Consider the following 23248-nt stretch of genomic DNA (forward strand, 5'->3'; position numbering starts at 1 on the left):
ACAGAGCAGGCTCGAGGGGCCAGATGGCCTACTCCTGCTCCTAGTTCTTATGTTCTTATGTAACAACAGTCAGGGATGATAATGTACTGAAGTCCTTTCTTTTAGCAACACAAAATGGATGCTTTTCATTTGCTGCCTGTTTGTTAGCGTGGCAAACTTGTGCAGAATATACTGCCGATGTTGGAAAGAAAGATATATATTTCCCCTCAGGAACCACAATCATTTATCATTTTTTACATTTGTTAGAAAGTCTTGTGATTTTTTTCCTTAAACATGAGTGAAATATCCCTAACTGTTGCTTACTGAATGTCAAAACATGGCATCTGTCTTACCTATGGATCCCATAGGTTGGGTCCCAGTTATGTTTTGAATTGGAGGAGCAAGGACCAAAGTGCACACTATTTTGTGCTTTACTCCTTTGCATCACAGTCTGCTAATATTGCATCGTACTTTTTCAATCTGTGCCTGACTGTCCTGTACGCTCCCCAGACTCTTTCTGCTATTGTACACCCTCTTCATCACATCTTTTTCCTATGCCATGTCTACTGACCAACTTGCTATTATCTTCTTTCCCCCATGCTCCCTAATATTTTGCACCATCACCCCCTCTCTACCCCCATCACTTTTATCACTCCCCTCCCCTACACCTTTCCATTTGCAGCAGCTTTGGATTTTGGGCCAAGGAGCTTTGCCTTCCTTCCTCTTTCAGTTCTTATTTCTTCATCCTCCCATCAGTACCTTGCTGCCGCTAGCTCTGCATTGCAGTGAATGCCTCGCCTCCTGTATTCTCCCCATCTCATCCATCTCATAGTGGCACAGTGGTTAGCACTGCTGCCTCACAGTGCCAGGGAACCGGAATTGATTCCTGGCTTATGTCGCTGTCTGTGTGGAGTCTGCACATCCTCCGTATATCTGCGTGACTTTCCTCCGGATGCTCCAGTTTCCTCCAACAGTCTGAAAGATGTACTGGTTAGGTGCATTGGCCATGCTGAATTCTCAGCGTACCTGAACAGACACTGGAGTATGGTGACTAGAGGATTTTCACAGTAACTTCATTGCAGTGTTAATGTAAGCCTACTTGTGACATTAACAAGTAAACTTTAAACTTATTTCCAACTTATCAGCTATTCCTCATCTTTTTGTTTATTTTCCATGTGCCTGGTGTATTCCTGAGCCCCTAATTTATTTCTGATCCTTGCCCATTGCCTCTGCCTCATTTTGCTATTCCACTTCATCTGTCTAATGTCAAGGCCCTACCAGGGCAACTCCAAAGGATTCAAAAAGCAAACTTGTGTGCAACACCAAAATGTGAGGTGACAAAGGAGCAGCGATCCGAAAGCTAGTGGCATCTACTACCAAATAAACCTGTTGGACTTTAACCTGGTGTTGTGAGACTTCTTACTGTGTTTACCCCCAGTCCAATGCCAGCATCTCCACTTCTATGACTGAGCCAGTTCTGTATCCACCTTGCCAGCTCATTTCTGATCTCATGCGACTTCGCCTTCTGTACCAATCTGTCATGAGGTGTTACTGAAAACAACATCCACTGCCCTATCCTCATCAATCATCTTCGTCACTTCCTCAAGAAACCCGATCAAGTTAGTGAGGCACTATCTCCCCTTCACAAAACCTCTCGCTAATACATCCACTTACTTCTAAGTGGAAGTAAATCCTGTGTCAGAGAATCCTCTCCAATAATTTCCCTACCACTGATGTAAGGTTCTCCAGCCTGTAATTACCTGGATTATTCTTGCTAGCCTTCTTAAACAAAGGAACAACATTGGTTATTCTCCAATCCTCTGGGACCTCCCCTGTATGTGGAGATGCCAGCGTTGGACTGGGGTAGACACAGTGAGAAGTCTCACAACACCAGGTTAGAGTCCAACAAGTTTATTTGATAGTACACCCACAAGAACTCTCTACTCACCTGACGAAGGGGCAGATCCCGAAAGCTTGTGGGTTTACTATCAAATAAACTTGTTGGACTCTAACCTGGTGTTGTGAGACTTCTTACTGTGTGTACCTCCCCTGTAGCCAGTGAGGATACAAAGATTTCTCTCAAGGCCCCAGCAATTTCTTCCCTTGCCTCTGATAGTATTCTGGGTGTATCCCATCAGGCCCTGGGGATTGTCTACCTTAATGTTTCTCAAGAACCCGAATACCTCTTCCCTTTTGATCTAACATGACTCAAACAATCTATACACCCTTTCTTAGACTCATTATCCACCAAGTCCTTCTCTTTGGTGCATACTGATGCAAAGTACTCATTTAATATCTCGCCCATTTCCTGGCTCCACACATAGATTCCCTTCCCTGGCCTTGAGTGGGCCAACCCTCTCCCTGGCTACCCTCTTGCTCTTTATATATGTATAAAAAGCCTTGGGATTTTCCTCAGCTTATATTTGTTGTAAACCAGTTTCTAGAAGGTCCAATTAGCTTTATTTTCCTCTAGGTCCCCAAACCCAATAATTTCAACATGGTGTAGATTGTGGTGCTGTGAGAGGCAATGGTATTGCTTCTGCCCTGCAGAGTTCTCCCTGCACCATCATTGAACAGTCCTGACCCAAATGTATGTTTACTGAAGGCTTCCGAACCATTACATTTCGCTTGTACTATGACTGAAGTTCTGAACCATAGAATTCTCCATGTACCAATACTGAAAAATACTGACTGCCCCTTCTCCTACAGTACAGTTGGAGTATATGTGCGGCACGGTAGCACAGTGGTGCTACCACTGCTCTGGGACCTGGATTCAATTCTGGTCTTGGGTTCTTCCTGTTTGTTTCTTCCGGGTGCTAAGATTTCCTCTGACGGTCCAAAGATATGTGGGTTAGGTGGATTAGTCATGCTCAACTGTCCCTTAATGTTAGGGAGATTAGCAGGGTAACTCCGTGTTACAGGGATCGACGCTGGGTGGGATTGTTGTAAGTGCAAGCTCGATGGGCCAAATGGCCTCCTTCTGCACTGTAGGGATTCTATGTCATTAATCCAGGTGACAGACTTTTCATGACCCTTTTTAGCCCTCCTTACTCCTTGCCTAAGTTTCTTTCTACTTTCCTTGTATTCCACGCTTACTTTGTGTGTCCCCAGCCTCCTAGATTTGTCAAATGCTTCCCTTTTCTCTTTGATTAGGCTTACAATATCTCTCGTTATCCAAGGTTCCCAAAACTTGCCATACTTACCCTTCATCCTTACAGGAATATGCCAGTCCTGAATCATTATCAACTTACACTTGAAAGCCTCCTACATGCCAGATATTGTTTTGACCTCAAACATCTGCTCCTAATCGACATTCTTCAGTTCCTGTCTACTAATATTGTTGTAATTAGCCTTCCCCCAATTTAGCACCTTAACTTGAAGGCTACACTTATCCTTATCCATCAGAGTCTAGATGAGACAAAATTATGACACTCTGATGGGAATTACGTGTAACAACTGAAAGTCCAGGCAAACATATTGTAAGTGTGTGACCAGACTGCCTAATTGAAGATTCTTCAAATGCAATAAGACCCACACAAGAGCAGTTGAACTTCAGTACATACAAGTGGATAGTCTTCATGTAGGAAGGAAATATGTAAACAGGACAAGAATGTTAAGTGATCTTTGGATAATTATGGCCAGCATGGTAGCCCAGTGATTAGCACTGCTGCCTCACAGCGCCAGGGACCTTTATGTTTAATTATGTTTGCACTCATTGTGTTTTAGGAAAAAGACCTCGACCTGGTGGAGTACCGTGGCAGGCTGCCTGTCTGTGGGCAGTCCCATGTATTTCCGTTCGGGTGCTCAGCAGTTTGGCGAGCCAGGCTGGTGGAAGCTTGTCCACAACAAACCTCCTGTCATGAGGCCAGAAGGGGAGAGACCATCGAGCACCACGCTGAAGGCAAGAGGTGGGTTTGTAGAAGATATTTGATGAAATTTTAAGGGAAGGAGAACCAAAATGTGCCTCTAACATTTCACTAATAAGTTGATAAATACACTTAGGTGCATAGAAACTTTTATAACCATGTTGTAGACAATAATAAAGTGCATAGTCACCTGATGAGTGAGTTCGTAGTTCTTCAGAAAGCAGATGATATTTTGTGCATAATGTTACTCAGTGTTAAACTTCAGAATTGTAAGTTATAGACAGCTTCAGTGCTGAAATGTTGTGCAGAACTTCCCCTTTGATACATTATAAAGTCTACATCAGGGATTCATGAATGATCTATATAAGAAAAGATAAATGTCTACTTCCGATGTTATCTCCCAATAGCATTTGCAGCTCTGATCAGAAGAAACAGCAGCACAAGCAACTGTGACTATTCAAGTTATATCTCCTTTAATATTTGGGATGCAACAGTGCAGTTCATTAAAATGGTCTGTTCTGCTTTTTATATCAGGTTTAGGACTCAGATTTTAAAAATTAATATAAAACAAAACAAAACTATGAAGAGAAAGGTGCTTACTTTTCAATTATCTTGCCCGTATGTCCACATTTTTCAGTGGGAGCTGCCTAAAACAGGTCTTGGGCCCTTTGCAAAGATGTACGTGATTATTTTAGAATTCTTCTGTAAAATTTGGAAGTGTGGAACAGGACTTTGAGCTGAAGGTTAAGCAGTGGTTGTTGTCAATGTTTAAAATATTCCTTTGGATCCAGGAGTAGTGGGAGTGAGTATCCTGGCCACTCTGTCCTTCCTCCTGCAAAACCTAATTTCGACTCACTTGCCTCAGCAGTATTAAATTTCCAGACTGCTGGTGGAGGAGACTTTGGGCTGGCCTCTCGCATTGTAGAATCATAGAACCCTACAGTACAGAAGGCTCATTTGGCCCATTGAGCCTGCATCAACAAAATCCCACCCAGGCCCTATACCCTGATGGCAATCATCAGGATGGTTAAGGGTAATCATTCTGACGCCAAGGGACATTTTAGCATGACCAATCAACCTAACCCATGATTGTCTAATCCAAGCTTGTTATTGGGGAGCCATCAAAGTTAGCTATCCTGAACACATCTTTGCATAGACAATCATTTATCCACTGGAAGGCGTGATGGTCTACTAATCTTTAACTCCAAGTTAATGGACATTTTCAAGTTAATATAAATCAACTTCACAAACTGATTAACCCCGAAGAGGATAATGGTGTTAGAACATGTGCATATTGTACAAGAATTTAAGCAATTGCTAATCATCCTGATACTAAGGAACATTTTAGCATGATCAATCAACCTAACCCACCCATCTTTGGACTGGAGGAAATCAGAGCATCTGGAGGAAACCCACACAGATATGGGGAGAACATGCAAACTCCACACAAATAGTCACCCAAGGCTGGAATCGAACCAGGGTCCCTGGTGCTGAGGGGCAGCAGTGCTAACCACTGTGCCACCATGCACCCAATTGCAGTGTGTCCATTCATTTCACTTCACTTTGCATGTGTCTGAAGATGGGCTGTAACTATTGGCCGCGTACTGGGTGTGGTTCCGCGGAAGTGCTTGATCTCACTCAGTTATTTTTCATCTATCTGACTTGTCAGCAGACCATGGGGGACATCACAGCAGAAACCAAACATATGCCCACTTGATGTCTATACTTACTGGGCATTGGTGGAAAACAGGGAGTAGTCAGTTTACTCTTTCGAACCCAGTGTGCTGTAATCAACAGCGTTGATCTTTCATTGTCCCACTGGCTGAGTACTGACAGTAATAGAAATGAAAATCAGGATGACAAACAGCTGATCCAATATCAAGTGATTACACTATTACTCAAAATAAAAATTACCCCTAACCCCTGGCTACAAAATTAAAGCAATAAAAGGAGCCCTATTTAGGATGCCATTTGAAGTTGTAATATTTATTAGCTGGTAGTTGAAATTCAGTAATCACTAATCAGCAAGGCTCTTAATATGTGGCACAGTGTGATTTTTGGTAAACAAACAATGGGGATTTAGAAGTAGTCAGTTAACCTGTTATGTCATGTGTTGCTGTTTTGGGATAGCGTTATGATTACCTAGCAGTAGTACTTTGACTGATGGCAAGATGAGGTCTGTATAGTTTAATGATTGAACACTGGTTGGTTGCTTTGATGGGGTGGGAAGAGTGCTTCAGCTGTTCCTGCTAGCAGAAATACCAAAGCAACGAAACTGTTGGTGTAAATACCGCTGTCAAAGGTAGGACTTAAAGCAGAGGTTCTACTAAAATGAGCCATTTTGATTGTGTTTGCTATTTAAAACAACAGCAGTGCACACATCCACACTGCATTCCACACAGTAGATCTGTTCGCAACTGTTGGAGCTTTGTACTTTGCCATCTGTTAGCAAGTTCTTTAACTGATACCTTTGGATCAGTCCTAAAATGTTGTTTTTAAACTTTCCAGTTATTTATAATTTTCAACATTATTTATCTAGTAATAACTAAGGACTACTACTTACGTGGCGAAAAACTGCAGCAGGCGACGGTGCAGAGGGACCTCGGGGTCCTTGTGCATGAGTCGCAAAAACCCAGCTTGCAGGTGCAGCAGGTGGTCAGGAAGGCGAATGGGATGCTGGCCTTCATAGCGAGGGGGATTGAATATAAAAGTAGGGAGGTCTTGCTGCAGCTGTATAGGGCATTGGTGAGGCCGCAGCTGGAGTACTGTGTGCAGTTTTGGGCGCCGCACCTGCGCAAGGATATTTTGGCCTTGGAGGGAGTGCAGAGGAGGTTTACTAGGCTGATACCGGAGTTGAGGGGGTTGAGCTATGAGGAGAGGCTGAATAAACTAGGCTTGTACTCGTTAGAGTTTAGAAGAATGAGGGGAGATCTCATTGAGACGTATAAGATGATGAATGGGATGGGTAGGATAGAGGTGGAGAGACTCTTCCTGCTCAAAAAAGACAGTAGGACTAGGGGGCACAGCCTCAAGATAAAGGGGAGGCGGTTTAGAACGGAGTTGAGGAGGAACTTCTTCACTCAAAGGGTGGTGAATCTCTGGAATTCTCTGCCCGTTGAAGTGGTGGAGGCTGCCTTGCTAAATATTTTTAAGAAGCTGGTTGATGGGTTCTTGATAAGAGAGGGGATTAAGGGTTATGGGGAGAGGGCGGGAAAGTGTAACTGAGCCATGACAGATCAGCCATGATCTTATTGAATGGCGGGGCAGGCTCGAAGGGCTAGATGGCCTACTCCTGCTCCTATTTCTTATGTTCTTATGTTCTAAGATTGTGGAAGCTGCTATCCTCTATGCATTATTTCACTTGTTGGACATAGTGGCAGCTCTAAGCACCGCCCTCGGAGCTGGCTGAAGAAGGTTTGGAGAACTGAGTGGATCTTTTTCCCCCATCTTGATAGGTTGTTAATCAAGTGCTGAAGGCTCTTACTGTAGGGAAATTCTGTGCATGAATCTAATTGGTTTGTTGCTTTTCCCAATTCTGTTTAGTGATTCACTCATTATTTAGGACAGCACTTTATGCATTAGTCAGGGATTCTGAATTCTATTCAGAAAAGGTGGATTTGCTGCATTCATCATTTTATTGAGGTCTTGATGATAAACTAATCAGTTCTGGCCGTTATGAAGTCAATGAAAGTGTCTGTTTGTTCTCTGATTTTTGTGTTCCCTTCTGTGTTTCTATCTCTGTTATTATTCTCCTTTTCTGACTGTACTTCTGTTACTCCCACCTTGTTTCTGTTACTCTCTTCATGTATCTTACTGCCTTCCTTTCTCTTTGTTTCAGTCTCCTATTCTTTTTCATTGTTTGCTAACTGATTCTGCTCATAGCTCTCTTCTCTCCAATACTATTTTATTGTGTCCTGTTATTCTCACTGTTCATGTTAATTTACTACACTTCCAATGTCTCTGATAGTCTCCCTTTCTTTCATAATTCTCTCTGTGTCTCCCTTTACTTTCTGCTTTTCATTGTTCCTATTGTCCTGCTTATTTGTTACTCATTTTTATCTATCACACTTTCCCCCGTTCCCTATTTTCTTCCTTGTTAATTTGTCTCAGCTAATCTTTCATGTTTGTCTGATCCTGTTTCATTGTTTCCACAGCAATCTTTCCCACGCAATCTTTTTTCTCTAATGATCATTCCTCACCACATTCTTTTCCCTCTGGCAATTTTCCCAACTCTGAACTTCTCAGTGTGCTGTGTAAGATGTCTCTGTGCTGCCCAGGTCCTCCCAACAGCAAACCAGTAAACACTCACCTAACATCATTGAAAAGATAAACTCTAAGTTTGATATGTAAGGAAAATAGTGACCAAAAACAGAACTTGTAGATGGATGAAGCCGCTGCTACTCAAACTGATTGTGTACAGTATTGTACAGCAAAAGACAGTTGCTTATAGCTGAGACTGAAAGCTCAGGTGTCAGATTTCACCTTTCAATGATTATGGAGGTCAGTCTTTACTGAATTAGAAGAGGCTTTAGCTATTTAGAAATCTGTGGTCATAAGTAAAAATTAAGTACCTTGAGGAAATAGGTCTTGAGCAATATTCAAAGGATAGATTGTTCTACCATCCTATGCTGAACATACCTTTTAAAACATTACAGAGCTAAATCCAGCAATTGGATCATATTTTTAAGATTAGTTAGTGTTATTTCAGAATAACTCTGAATTTATAATGTAAATGTTATGTGTAGTAATGATAGAAATAAACAAACAATGACAGACAGCAAACAGTACTCCAGTCCATTCAACTTCTCTCTCACAATAAATACACTTTCCACTTGAGAGAGGCAAAAGCCTTCGTAATTCCTCCCTGGCCTATCTGGATGATCAGAACTAGCCCAGGAGGTCAGTCTAGCCCTGAATCCCAGATGTAATCTCTACCCCAACTCAAACCAGATCCAATTTCTCACTTGAAGGAATTCACTGAATTGGCATCCACCACGTGAGCCAGCAGCTTGTTCTAGAGTCCCACTATCCTCCGGAAAAAAGCCACTACCTGACATCTACAGCAAATCACCCACATACTACTAAATAACCAAAGAAAAACTCCCTTCTATCCAGTGATGGTTGGCTATCCAGTGGAAAGTGAAATATGCCATTGGGTATTCAGTCTTGAACTGTTCTTTGTTGTGCTAAGTTGTACGCAATGACGTTGTGCAGCAACAGCAGCAGTTTAATCCAGCTGCACATTTTGCAGTCTCATGGCTCCCTTGACGTCTAGACCTGGTCTTCTAAAACTTACAATTCTCACCTCTGGTCCATCACCCTATTTAGTTGACACACTGTCAACTGTAATACAATCAGTTGCCTTAGAAACCCCAATCAGATTACCAATAAGTCTCACATTTTTCTAAAGTGTAAATTCTAACTCTTGGCTGAACTTTTTAACCACAATGCTTTAAACTGGAAATTAGTCTAATAGCTCACCTCTGCATCCTTTCCAAAGCCTCAGTATCACCCATTGTATGTGAAGACCAAAACTGGAGATGGTATTCCAAGTGAAGCTTGGCTGAGATCTTGTACAATTGTAAAATAGTATGCCTTATCTGATAATCAGTTGCCCAGTGAGTGCATCCCGACATCCTGTTTGCTAGTGCCATTATGTCATAGCAATGCTTATGGAACGTATGAGATGTACGTGCTAGAATATCTAGATCTCTCTATTTCTGTACCTTTCATGCTTATCTCGGAAGGATATATGCTTACCCACATGCATAGTACTGCACAATTCCAAATTAAATTATTAAATAATTTACCAGTCATGAGCTTAATCTCCGAACATACCATGACCCACTTGAAGCAGATGAGAAGATCTGTATCCGCATAATATCAGCAGCAAATTTGCTACTCCTAACATCTACATCTAGATTAATAAAAATAATAAAGAGCAAAGACCCAAATACTGATCCATCCCTGTAGGAACTGATCTAAATCTATCCATAAACACTTTCTGCTTGTGTCCTTCCAGACAGTGCTCAATCCAGTTCAATATGTTATCATGAAGAGGCTTCGATTTTGTAGAGAATTTTTTCGTGGTGCTTTATCAAAAGCATTTTTCAATATTGTGTTGCCCTTTTGCACTTCTTCAAAAAATATAATCAAATTTATAAGACATGACCTTTTTGATGGGTATAATATAACCCTTTCTAAATAAGGTAATATAAGCATTGCATGTTCAGTGATTCCCTCAAGTATTTTTCCTATTAGGAACATCAAACTAATAGGCATACGGTTACTCTGGTTTGTCCTGTCACCTTTTTTAAAGATGGTGCTTCATTAGCGTTCTAATCAACAAGAACTGATCCAAAGTGCAGTGAGTCATTAAAATGCTGGCTGAAGATACATGTCCCATCTCACTAAGCTACCCTTATCTGTTTTCAGGTACCTACTTTTATCTAAAACGATGCTTTCACCCATGTTAATATTTCTAGTTTTATTAGTAAAATCATTAAATTCTAACAGTTAAACATGATTGTGAATACCAATGCGAAGTTCTCAATTAATATTTTTACCATACATAATGAATCTTTAACCTGTCCTTAATCATCTTCATTGGCCAGTCTTTCACAGTTCTCTTATCAAATAACTGAAAAAGTATTTCCTATTACTTGTACAATAATACTGTCTGCTTTTAGCTAATAATAGCAACTTTTGTTTTCTTTAGTTTTCTCTTGTACTTAACTCTCTTTATTTGAGTATTAAATGGCTATAATTAATAGAATTTTTTGGTTATATCTTACTGGCTTTTCTTTAGCGCATTCCCTTCTTTTCTTTGGGTTCATAATTTGTCTTGCACATTTGTTATCTTGCTTTTAAAACATTTCCATTTGTGTTCCACGTCAGTTTCATCACCAAGAGTGAAAATTTACCAATTTCAAATTGTCATTTTGAAGTTTTGAGTCAAGTTTTCACTTTTGGCACCTTTTCTGTGTATCAGTATACCATTTTAATTTTTCTTGTATTTTGCATTTGCATCTACTTCATTTTTTTTTGTTTTAATTCTGATTCAATCAAATCAAGTCCAATTCAGAGTCCCAACAAGTTGGGACATTCCTGATCCAAGCTGACAAGACAGGGCTCTCACCTCCGGTCTTGGGCTTGATCTACATGATCCAAGCTGATTGGAGTAGGCATAGCTCCTCCTCCAAGGTTTCATCTCTTAGCCGAAAGACTGGGATGCTGCTTTTAAAAATTGCTTCAAATGAAAATGTAAAATGTAACCTAATGACTTCAACCAAGATATTACACTTAATCATAGCCAAAAGGCCGAGTACTCTGCACCTGATATTTGTGGATGAAACTTTGGTTACTTCTTTCAATCATATGTTAGTTGACATCGAGATGAACTATTTAATCAAGTGATGTGTTGATTTACTTCATTTCCCAGCTGCCAAGCCGCCCTTGGATCCAATTATTACAGTGGAAGGGCTTCGGAAACGAGTGAGTCGCAATCCTGTGGAAACAGCCATGGAATTGAAAGAGAAACGCTCCCGCACTCAGGAAGCTAAGGACATTAGGCGTGCTCAGAAGGAAGCTGCTACCTTCATTGACAGGAGCACGTCATCGACTCCAGTAAAGTTCTCCAGCCGGACTCGCAGGTCAGAACTGATCCTGGAGAAAGGAGAAGTGATCGACTTCTCTTCTCTGAGTTCGTCCGATCGGACTCCGCTTACCAGCCCTTCCCCATCCCCCTCACTGGACTTCTCTGCTCCTGGGACCCCACTATCTCATTCAGCCACTCCTAGTCTCTTGTCTGAGGCTGACCTTATTCCTGATGTCATGCCCCCTCAAGCACTCTTTCACGGTAAGAATTCATTTGGCTGCAGTGGGTTATAATGATTTTACTTGGTTATGTAGGCTGTTGACAGGAAAGCTTATCCTAAGGATGTCACGTGGTTGGACGTGTTGTCTTTCAGTTGAGGTTTTAAAGCAAAGTCCATATGCCCTCTCACTTTGGAGTATGGAGGGCGTATGGACTTCAGAGCAGAGGACATTCCCCAGGTGTCCAGATCAATACTCATTCCACAATCAATATCACTTAAACAAATTATCTGGTCCTAACCGTGTTGCTATTAGTAGGACCTTGCTATACACAGATCTACTATCTTATTTCCCTACAACAGAGTTTACATTTCATAAAGTACTTTGTCAGCTGTAAAACTCTGAGATGTCCCCATAGGTAGTGAAAGATGCTATCTAAATGCACATCAGTCTTTGATTTAATATTTTTAAAGCAGGAAGAGTTTGTTATGTTTCATTAGAACAAAAAAAGCTTAAGAAGAGCATAATTTGTACAAATTGTCCCCCCCCAGTAGCCAAGCTGATTACATTTCTGGGAGTTTAACGGTGTGCCTCCTGGGATTGATCTGGCAGTTTCATTTTTGTGGCTCCCATTGCAACCTCGGAAAGATGGAGCCCCCTTCATGGAATAGCTGGGAGGCAAGGAGACTTCGTAACATGGGTCACAGCTTTGATGTGAAGAAAAGTTTTAAAAAATTTATAAAGTTATTAAAATAGACAGTATGGCTACTTATTTCTGGAGTCGTCTTCCACTTTAAGTTATTATCACAGTGATTATTTGAGTTAAACCGTGAGGCTGGACTGTCGGACATTTCAATTTCCTCATAATAGATGGTGTATCACAGTAAAGCTTAATCAGTAAATAAATAGAGAGAGTGAAATAAGTAAAGACAGCTGTGGTTAAACTGCCCTTTTGACTTCAAAGAGAAGTTGTTATGAAAATATGACACAATCAAAAAACCTCAGCAAAATGCTGAGGTTTTAAAGTTAGAGATTGGAGAAGTTATAAAAGGAAGGAAATTTATAATTATTTAGTGCCTTATACCTCCTCGGGATGTTCTAAACCACTTTTACAATCAGTAAAGCACTTTTGAAATGTATTTTTTTTGTATTCATTCTTGGGACATGGATGTTGCTGGCAAGATCAGTATATATTGCCCAGTCCTAATTGCCCTTGAGAAGGTGGTGTTGAGCTGCCATTTTGAACCATTGCAGTATTTACACCCACAGTGTTGTTGTTTGGGAGGGAGCTCCTGGATTTTGACTCAGCAACAGTTAAAGAACCACAAAATATTTCAAAGTCTTGAAGGGGGATTTGTGCTTCTTGTGCGCCTGCGGCCCTTCTCCCTCTGCGTGTTAGAGGCTGTGGGTTTGGGAAAGTACTGTTGAAGCTCTGATGTAGGAAAGCATTGCAAGGTCCCACAAACAGCAATGACGTAAATGTCCAGGTAATTCGCTTTGGTAATGTTTATGAAGGAATCTCTATACAACAGTATTTTGCTATCCATTTTAGTGTCAGTGTTATTTGCTGATTATTGTTCCCTTTTCCAGTTTGTGATTTTTTTTTTTCAGTTCCACTTGTTGGAATAATTTCACAGATACTTTTTTCTCTTATTTTACCCGGTGTTGGTGCTTTATCTGTTTTAGGGAGGTTGGTCTTGACCCTTGTTACCAGGCGATGTTTCATAACATTTACTGGCTGGGAATGCAAGTGTGCGTTATGACAATAAACAGGTGATAAAGGCTGCCAGCAGTCTCTGCAGAGCAGTTAATTGTCACTGTTTTCAGATAATGTTTTTCACAAAATAAGAAAAAAAAAGAACAGCGCCTCATCTTTCAATAAGGTACTTTAAAACTCCATCTCACTTCCACAGAGCTCTGCATCCTTAGTACCCTGCAGTGATCCACTGAAACCCAGCACAAGCTCAACGAATGCCACCTCTTTTTTTTTAATTAAACGTTTCAAACACAATTTACAGTATTTTTCTTTTGATCAAAAATCTGCCTATGGATGGGCTGGTTAACAACCCATTGTTCAATAAATGTAAGGGACCAGGCAAGAGTGCAAAGTAAACTGGAGAGAGGGTTCATCTCTACACAGGCAAAGCCTGGTGCAAAGTGACTAAGCATTGCTTTAATCTCTGCCATAGTTCATGAAGGGTGAAGAGGGGAGAGATGCCAGACAACACCCAGATATGGTGTATCTACCATACTGCCCTTGCTTGGTAGGACAGACATTGTTTGAAAACTCAAAGCTGCCCAATCACCTTCATTGCTTGCTGTGGGGCAGGGCCAGGAGTTTTCAAAAGGTAGAAATGTGGTGGGTGGCATCTTTAGAAGGTAATATATCCTCAAAAAAATTGTGATCCAGTGTATTAAGTGAATCTTTAAGTAGAATTTTAGCAATTTGGATTTACGTAAGTGTAATAAAAAATCCCAATGTGCTTCATGGGAGCATCATCAGACAACATTGACACTGGGGTACATAAGGAGATGCTGAGACAGAGGTCTACAAACTTGGTCAAAGAACTAGGTTTATGAAGGTGAGAGAAGGATCCAGGTCGAGTTTATGGCAGTAACTCCGGTGCTTAAGGCATGGCATTGGTGGTGATACAGTGAAAATAGGAGGTGCAAAAGGGTCAGAAATAGAGGAGCACAGATACCTGCAAACGTTGTACACGGGAAGTGAGGAGATGGAGAGAAACAAGGCAGTGGGTGGAATTTGAAAACAAGGATGAGAATTTTAAAATTGAGACATTGTGGGACAATGCCCCAGTGTAGGTCAGTGGATCACAGGGTGATGGGTGAACCTGTATATCTAGGAAGGTGTGTTTATACAGGACCTGTTGCATGTTTAAGTGTGAAGAAGAATCAGTTTTTGTTATTACTTTTGAGAGGCAAAGTAAGAGTTCTTTTTGAGCTTGTGATAAAGTTGACAATTATTGCTGGCCACTAATTTGATCACCAATTTTAACCTCATAGTTTGTTTTTATTGCAGAATTACATAGCAAATGTCATCCAGCATTTTCCATTAAAATCACATTTTACATTATGGTAAATTCTGGAAGTCTTTCTGAAACTTCAGCAACGATTCCATTTCCAGTACAAGTGTTGCAGATTCTGTGTGCAACGTCAGTGACGGAGCAATTGTATTTTTACGTGTGGATCTGTTTTGTTGGGCTGACACTTATAGTGTATCATCTAATCAATGGTATAGGTGAAAAGACAGCAACAAATTCTTCAAAAGCCCAGTGCTGTCGTGAAATGGCATCTATTTAGAACAGATTCTGTAAGTGTCCTGAGCACATCTGGGTGTGATGTGGCAGTACAGAGTTCTGTACTATGTCTTTATGTTACTTACTGCACTGTTTGGAATGTCAACATTGGTTGCATAGCTGCCTCATTTGATCACCATACCTGGACAAATGACCAGGATGAGAGATAGTAAAAATTTTCCAAAAAGGCATCAAATTGAGGTGAGAGTGTGGATGAGCAAATCCATCACTAATTAAATATGAAGGCAGTTGGAGGGACCAACTGATAGACAGTTGGGAGTTTGAAACTCCATATAAATGACATGAGGAAGAGTTGTTCCTTGGATTGGCACAAAAGGAAGTAGGGCTTGGAAGAGGGCAAGAACATGTGAGTACTAAGAGGTGCAAGGCAGTTTTTGGGGATGGCATGTTTAAAAATGAAAGTAAGGGGAAGACCATGTGAAACAGTAAAGTCAAGATGTTAGTTGTGAATAAGTGCCGGAGATGCAGTTTCCCTGTGCATTTCTAGCATTCTCTGCTTTTGTTTGAGATTTCAAATGTGCATGCTTTTTAAAAAAATCATTGCACAATTAATAACTGCAGTATTGTGCAAATGTAACAAAGCAAGTTCAAGAGAAAAAGATAACTCATATTGGAAGTGAATGTTTTTCATTTCCTCCTGCTCAGATGATGAAGAGGGAGATGTGGATGGTGTTATTGATCCTGGGATCGAGTATGTGCCACCTCCTAGTGTGACCACTGGCACAATGGTCATAAGTAGAAAGAAAGTGAAGACAACTGAACAAATCAAGTGTGATGTGGAGGAGGATGAGGAGAGAGCTGAGAAACTGGAGGCTGATATGGAAGAGCCTGAGGATGCCATTGAGTTGTCTCAAATTAATGTTCGAGAGAGAAAGAAAATCCAGGCAGAGAGGGATGTGCAAGCACCTGCTCCGAAGTGTATCGCTCTCAGTCTGTACGATGAGAGACTTCTACTCCAGAGACTGGAATCTTGTCCCCATGCAGTCGCCTTGAGTGGAGAGGCCAAGCGACTGCGCCGCAAGCTGCTTGTGAGACAGGCCAAGAGGGAACGTGGTTTGCCCCTTTTTGACCTGGATCAAGCAGTTGAAGCCGCAGTGTCATTGGTTGGCGGCGTGTGTGGAAGCAAGGAAGGTGACCGTGCCCAGATGCCCGTGGGTGTTGGGACCTTTCGGACCACCAGTCAAGACTTTCGGATCCTGGACCGATATCAGGTGAGTGAAAAAAGCAATAAGACTCTGAGCAAAAATCCCTTTCCTTTCAATATTGTCAAGTGTTGGGAATGTCTGATAAAGGATAACTGTTAATCAGTATCAGCAGTGAGAATATTTGGTGGCATGAGAGGAGAGACATTTTCAGAAACACATTTACAGAATCATCTGAGCAAAAATCCCTTTCCTTTCAATATTGTCAAGTGTTGGGAATGTCTGATAAAGGATAACTGTTAATCAGTATCAGCAGTGAGAATATTTGGTGGCATGAGAGGAGAGACATTTTCAGAAACACATTTACAGAATCATTTTATTCTCTCCATTTTCTTCTCTCTTCTTCCAGCTGAGGTGTCAAGAGATAAATTGCACTTTCTGCCTGGTACCATAGCAATGATCGCTGTAGACATTTTAAGGGGAGGTAATTGAGCCAGACTATTTTTGTACCCAGGAATCAGATTGATATGTATCTTAGAGGACATTCATGAAGGTTAAACCTAGGAGTCCATTAACTTGCCCAAATTGATGACACTGATTTTTGGATTTATTGGCCAGTAAGGTCTTCGGTTTAAAAGCAGCGCTTTCCAAACTTCCTGACCTATGCAATTCAAATAACATAACACTAAATGAGAGATAATTTCAATCAACTTCAGCTCAAAGGAGTAACTTGCCAAGGCTCAGAGGCCACAGGCTTAATCTCTGTGACATATCACTTAGTGATTTAACTTCATTATTTAATACTGATGTCAGGTAAGAGGAGAAAGTGGGACTGACTGAATAGCTTTTTCAAAGGCAGCCTTATATCACCTCATCTCAAGCACACCACTTTCCAAAAGTCATTTTGAGTGTGAAGACACTGTTTTACAGAGATTTGTGTTATCATTTTGTTTCTTACAAAGAATTTATTTTAATATACATATGGTTTTATATTTTTGGGGATCTTTGTTATATTGCGTATAACCCGTTTTTAATATCAATGCACAGATTGATGTCATACTTTGTGCTACAATAGATTAGAGTAAATGGGAATGATATGCTGACATTCTTCTTTAATGGGACATTATTGCTCTCCTTCATTCTCTGCAATCCACTTGGACTTGGATCCTCCACCATTCTCCAACAAGTTAATGGCTGAAGAACTAGTCATGAAATTATTCAAGATTGTTTCCTGCTGCTTCACCCGTCTAACCCCTCAGTTTCCTCCCTTCCTCTTGCATTAAGGAAGTGCTGACATCTGGCTGGGATATGTTTTTGTGAGGTGACCTCTGGTAACTCTTGCAAGTGACATTTCCTGAGGGTCTGGACATTGAGTTCTTTCAGCAGAGTCTGAATCTTTCCCAACTCATTGGGGGGGGTTTTCCGGTCTAGCCAGTGGTAGCATTGTTGCAGGTGGTTTGGGAAAATTTGGTTTTGACTTCTGTCCAAATTTTCCATTCTTATCTGTGACACTGTCGGGACTGGAAAATCCCGGTATGTATGTGCATGTATTCCTGTGGGGGGGGCTGTTGAAGTGAAAAATGGCAGCTATCCTCCTCTCTCCCAGATTTTGAGTACACTAGCAGGCTGCAGGGCTCCCACCAACAATCTGGCTGATGTCAGCTAATTTGATGTAGACCAGGAACCTTCCAGGTCAGTGCCACTCACTGCTTAATCCCGCGAGGACTGTGGAGGCTAATGTTCGACAGGAATCTTTTTACTTTTTTTGTCACTGTTGCCTCTTTGCAGATGTCCTTCTTACATATGAAAGGATATCAGCAACAAAAAACCAAGTTTATGCACCGACTGACTGGATCAGGAGACATGTTAATGAGCCAAAGCATCATCAGCCCGTACACATCACGAGTTCTCAAACCATACATCAGGTATGGATTTCTGCTGCATAAACCAATGACTCAGCTGTTTTATTACAGGGACGCACAAACAGGCCTGGATGCTACTGCAACTTGAATTTACATTAAAGCCTTTTTAAAATCGTGGGCTGACAGGCTGTATGTTTCTATGAAAACCAGCCTGTAACAGTACAGCTTAATGTTTGGATCAGGTTTGAGTAGAAGTGCAAAGAGTGAGAATGGAACATTGGCAGCCTGGATTGCATGTGCTGTGTATTAAGTGTATTACATTTCACTGTATGAAAGTGATGTACAGAATTAATCATTGGGTTTCAACTCTGAGCAGCCACAGTCATTTAGTTAGTTTTCTGAGTTACTAACTGCAGTTAATGTTTTGCTGACGCAGTTGGATTGTAATTTCATTAGCTGCTTGTAAAGATGCATGGGGACATACGTTGCAATTGCAATTTTGTAACATAATGTTTAAAGTTCAACATTTTTTTATTCATTTGTGGGACATGGACATCACTTGCCAACTATTGCCTAGTTGCCCGAGGGCAGTTGAGAGTCAATCACATTGCTATGGCTTTGGAGTCACACATAGGCCAGATTTCTTTCGTAAAGGACATCAGTCAACCAGATGAATTATTCCGACAATCGACGATGGTCTCATGGTCATCAGTAGATTCTCAATTACAGATTCTTTTTATTGAATTCAAATTTTAACACCTACCGCGGTGAGATTTGAACCCGCATCTCCAGAACATTTTCTGAGTTTCTGGATTAATAGTCTAGTGATAATACCACTGGGCCATCAACTCCCTACGAATGTCCCCACAAAAGCAGTTTACATTAGTTAGCTGCACTTAGGACAGCTATGAGCAGGGCATCATGCAACACTAACTCACAAACAAAAATCTGAGATGCTGTGTCTTATGTGCTTACCACATTCCCTTCAAACTTTGCATCCCTCCACCTCTTCCTTATACTTCAAAAAAAACTCTTCACAATCAATCTCTGACCAAGCTTTTGGTCTTAAAAGAGGGTGAAAATGGAAAGATTTAGCGAGGAATCTCAGAGCATAGGAACTAGAAAGCTCGATGTGGTTTTGCCATCAAAAAGGTCAAATTCTGTTCACGGTTTTAATCGCACCCTATGGAGCTTATGGGGAGATACCAACAGTTGATCCAGGTTGTGAATTAAATACAAAGCATTTGGGAGAAATAAGAGAAATCACAGGGCATTGTCATCTAAAGAGTAATGAGCTAAACAATTAGTGTTTGAATTTGGCATACGAAAGCAAAATGATTGTGCTCAAATTTTATTAATTATTGATCAGACTTCACCTGGAGTTTTGTGAACAATTTTGGATACCACACTTCAAGAACGGTTTTAAAATCCTTTGAATGGATACAGAGGAGTTTTACCAAAATGAGGGACTTCAGTTATGAGGAGAGGTTAGAAATGTTAGGAATCGAGAAACTTAAGAGGGGACCTGATAGACGTTTCCAAGATGATAGATTTTGATGGAAAAGATAAAGAAAAATACTCCTTTGGAAAGTGGATCAATAACTGGAAGTTAGATTTACAACATTGTTTGATGATGAGGAGAATTCTTTTTACTGAATTGCTGGGAATCTACCTGTAAAGGTAATGAAAGTTTATTCCATTAAGAATTCTAAATGATCAGACAGGCAGTTGAGGATAAAAAACACAAAAAGGTAATGGACAAAAAGCTGGGATGTTGTTCTCAGCAATGACTGCTCTTTTAAAGAGCCAGCACAGATATGATCAGTGATGGGGCTCCTTTTAAGTTTCTGCGATTCTCAGCTAAAGTGACAGAATAAATGGGGTAAGATGTGTTTCTGGAGAAAGAATTGAAGGTTGGGCTATATGTATAGGTTCAACTGATCCATTGGAAAGTGGACTGACTTGTTCAGATTAGATACCTTTTTCTGCCTTTTGACAAGAAAAATTATATTCAACCACCTAGATCATTGTAGTATTGAATGGTGATGGTTTTACTGGTGCAGGGAGCTGTTTATGGTTTTTCTTGTCAGTATATTATCAATGCCGTTTTTAGATTTTTCATGGTTTTGCCAGTTGAAACATTTGGAAGAACAATTATTTATGGTTGTATTTTCCCCAGATTGAGTTGTTTTCTTATTTTAAACAGAAAATGCTGGAAAACCTCAGCAGGTTGGGCAGCATCTGTGGAGAGAGAATAGGGCCAACATTTTGAGTCTGGATGACTCTTCGGCAGTGTAACGTTCTCTATTGTCTCCATGGATGCTGTCAGGATATGGATCCAAGATGGTTGCTGGAAAGTGGCGATTTCTTGCAAGATGGGCCCAGCAGACCTTCTAATTCTGTCTTTTACTTTCTTTCTACACGTTTAAAACTTTATTCTAACTCTTTTGATCTTTCTGTACACCCTAGCTATGACTGTAACACTACATTCTGAACCTTCTCCTTCTCTAGGAACCATCTGTATAGTACGTAAGAAACAATACTTTTCATTGTATACAAAATACATGTGACAATAAATCAAATCAAAAGACCTGCTGAGATTTTCCATCATTTTCTGTTTGTGTTTCAGATTGTAGCATCCGCATAATTTGCTTTTGCCTTCTTGTTTTGCTTCATTAGACGGGATTTTGAATGTAATCCACCAAAATTACAACTACTGTCTGAAATTCGGGCCTATCCACACCGAAGTGACGCTAACTGGAAAGCAGAAGCTGAAGCCCCTGTTGATTACTGCTACGTCTGCCCTAATTTTATTCCTACAATAAACTCGATGTGCCATGAATTCTTCTGGCCAGGTACTTTAATTTTCTCTCCAGACAGTGAAATCTTATCCAGCTTTAAGAACTCATTGGATTGAGGGTAATATATCAGCACGGATTGAGAATTGGGTACAGGACAGAAAGTGGACAGTAGGAATAAATAACTCATTTTCAAGTTGTAACTAGAGAGTGCTGTAAGAATCAGTTCTTGGTCTTCAGTTATTTACGACTGTATTAATGAGGAAATGAAGTACAAAGTCTCCAGGTTTGTTAACTGTTGGGGAGAGAAAGAAGGCTTACATTAATATAGTGCTATTCACTACCATGGGACATCACAATGTTTTATTGCCAATATATGCTCAGCAAGATATCATAAACAGCCCGTGTGATAATAAATAGAGAACCTTTTTATGATATTGAGAGGGGGATAAATATTGGCCAGGACATGAATGCATCCCCAAGGGGGTAAATGTGGGCTCGGTTTAAATCTCATCTAAAAGACACCACTTTTGGCATTGCAGCACTCCCTCAGTGTGCTGCTCTGGAGTGCTAGCCTTAATTTTTGTGCTGATGTCCTGGAAGGGTACTTGAATCCACAACCTTCTGACTTGGAGGTAAGAATGCTACCAACTAAGACATAGTTAACATTTAAAATGGTGAGGAGTATGTAAAGAAGCTGCAAAGGAATATAGACTAAGAAGGTGGCAGTTGAAGTATAATGTAAGGAAATATGAAGTTTAATCTACTTTGGTAGGAAGAATAGAAAAAGAGATTTTATTTTTAAAAGAGACTAATGCTGAGGGATTGGAGTGCCCTTGTACACAAATCACAAAGTTAACATGCTGGTACAGCAAACAATTAGGAAGACAAATGACATGTTAGCCTTGATTGTCAAGGAGCTGGAATGTAATAGTAAAGGGGTCTTGTTGCAGTTATGTAGAACTTTGGTGAAATCACATCTGGTGTACTGTATTAAGTCTTACCTAAGAATGGATACATTTGCTTTAAAAAGATTGCAATAAAGGTTCACTAATAGTTTTCTGTGATGAGAAGGTTGTTCTCTGAGGCAAGGTTAAACTCTGGAGTTTAGCAGGACGAAAGGTAACTTCATTGAAACCTATAAAACTCATACAGGGCTTTAGAGGTAGATACTGAGAAGTTATTTCCCCTGGCTGAAGCATGTTGAACTAGGAATCGGGATAAGGGGACAGTCATTAAATCAGAAAAAATTGAAAGTGCCTTCATTCTTTGCAGAGCTGAGGACTTTTGGCATTCTCTGCCCCAGAGAGCTGTGGATGCTCAGGTGATGAGTACATTCAGAACTGGCATCGATAGAATTCTGATGCTGATAGAAACGGGAGATGACAGTAAAGTGGAAAAGTGGAGTTGGTGCAGAAGTTCAGTTACAATCTTATTGAATGATGGAGCATGTTCAAGGGACTGAGTAGCCGGTTCCAGCTCCTGTTTTTCTGTTATTATGTTGATGAATCTTAGCACAAATTGCAATTGTGGAACAGAAAGATATTTTGTTAACTGATGTGTGGCATCTTTAATCAGGATTGCATGACAGTCATCATTCAGGCTCACCCTTGCTCTTTTTCCCATTAATACCTTGAGAGTGTAGTAAGTTATAATGCAATATCTGTAGATCACAATTATTCTACCTACTATTGTAACAGCAACAAAGTGACTTGAGAAAGTTACTTATATTCTGGTTCTTGGAAAAACTGTGCCATTTTCAGCTGTCTTTTTTGGGTCTGTTGTTAGCTGTGAGGCTTATCTGTTAAGGTGAAGAAAATTTCACAATAAATAACTGATATTCAAGTCAGTTTATGCAATGCTATCCTCTGTACAAAAAATTAACACAAGCCACAAAAAGTGATATTATAGGTGACCAAAATGCTTTGTTGAAGAAATAGTTTTTAAGGAGCGGAAAGAGAGTTAGCAAGGATTAGGGAGAGAATTCCAAAGCTCAGGGCCTAAGCAGCTAAAAGCCTATCCAATAATGATGGATTATTAAAATTAGAGAAACTCAGAGACCTGAATTAGAGGAGTGCAGTTCTCTTGGAAAATTGTGGGGCTTGAGGAGATTTGACATTGGGAGGGGCTTAGGCCAGGGAACGATTTGAAAATGAGGATGAGAATTTTAAAATTGAGATGTTGTTTAACCAGGAGCCGGTGTAAGTCAGTGAGCACAAGGGATGATGGTTAACAGGGCTTCGGGTGTGTGTAAGGCTGTAGGCAGCAGAGTTTTGGATGATCTCAAGCTTACTCCAATCATCATGGGCAGCATGGTGGCACAATGGTCAGCACTGCTGCCTCACGGCTCCAGGCACCCAGGTTCAATTCTGGCCTGGGTGACTGTTTGCCTGTATCTGTGTGGGTTTCCTCTGGGTGCTCCGGTTTCTTCCCACATTCCAAAAATGTGTA

The 23248-nt window shown here is 40.6% G+C and overlaps 1 protein-coding gene across 2 annotated transcripts in view; it reads left to right on the forward strand.

Moving 5' to 3' along the window:
• Nucleotides 1-23248, forward strand: part of kat14 (lysine acetyltransferase 14) — a 46870-nt gene that overhangs the window by 19635 nt on the left and 3987 nt on the right. For both annotated transcript variants that reach the window (XM_080200202.1, XM_080200203.1), the window contains exons 4-8: nucleotides 3706-3887; nucleotides 11287-11703; nucleotides 15641-16206; nucleotides 17926-18062; nucleotides 20679-20854. In XM_080200202.1, coding sequence (XP_080056328.1) covers nucleotides 3706-3887; nucleotides 11287-11703; nucleotides 15641-16206; nucleotides 17926-18062; nucleotides 20679-20854 — 1478 coding nt within the window. The remainder of the gene's footprint in view (nucleotides 1-3705; nucleotides 3888-11286; nucleotides 11704-15640; nucleotides 16207-17925; nucleotides 18063-20678; nucleotides 20855-23248) is intronic.

Source organism: Carcharhinus amblyrhynchos, chromosome 12, assembly GCF_965287045.1.
Source record: "Carcharhinus amblyrhynchos chromosome 12, sCarAmb.v2.hapA, whole genome shotgun sequence".
Classification (NCBI taxonomy): domain Eukaryota; kingdom Metazoa; phylum Chordata; class Chondrichthyes; order Carcharhiniformes; family Carcharhinidae; genus Carcharhinus; species Carcharhinus amblyrhynchos.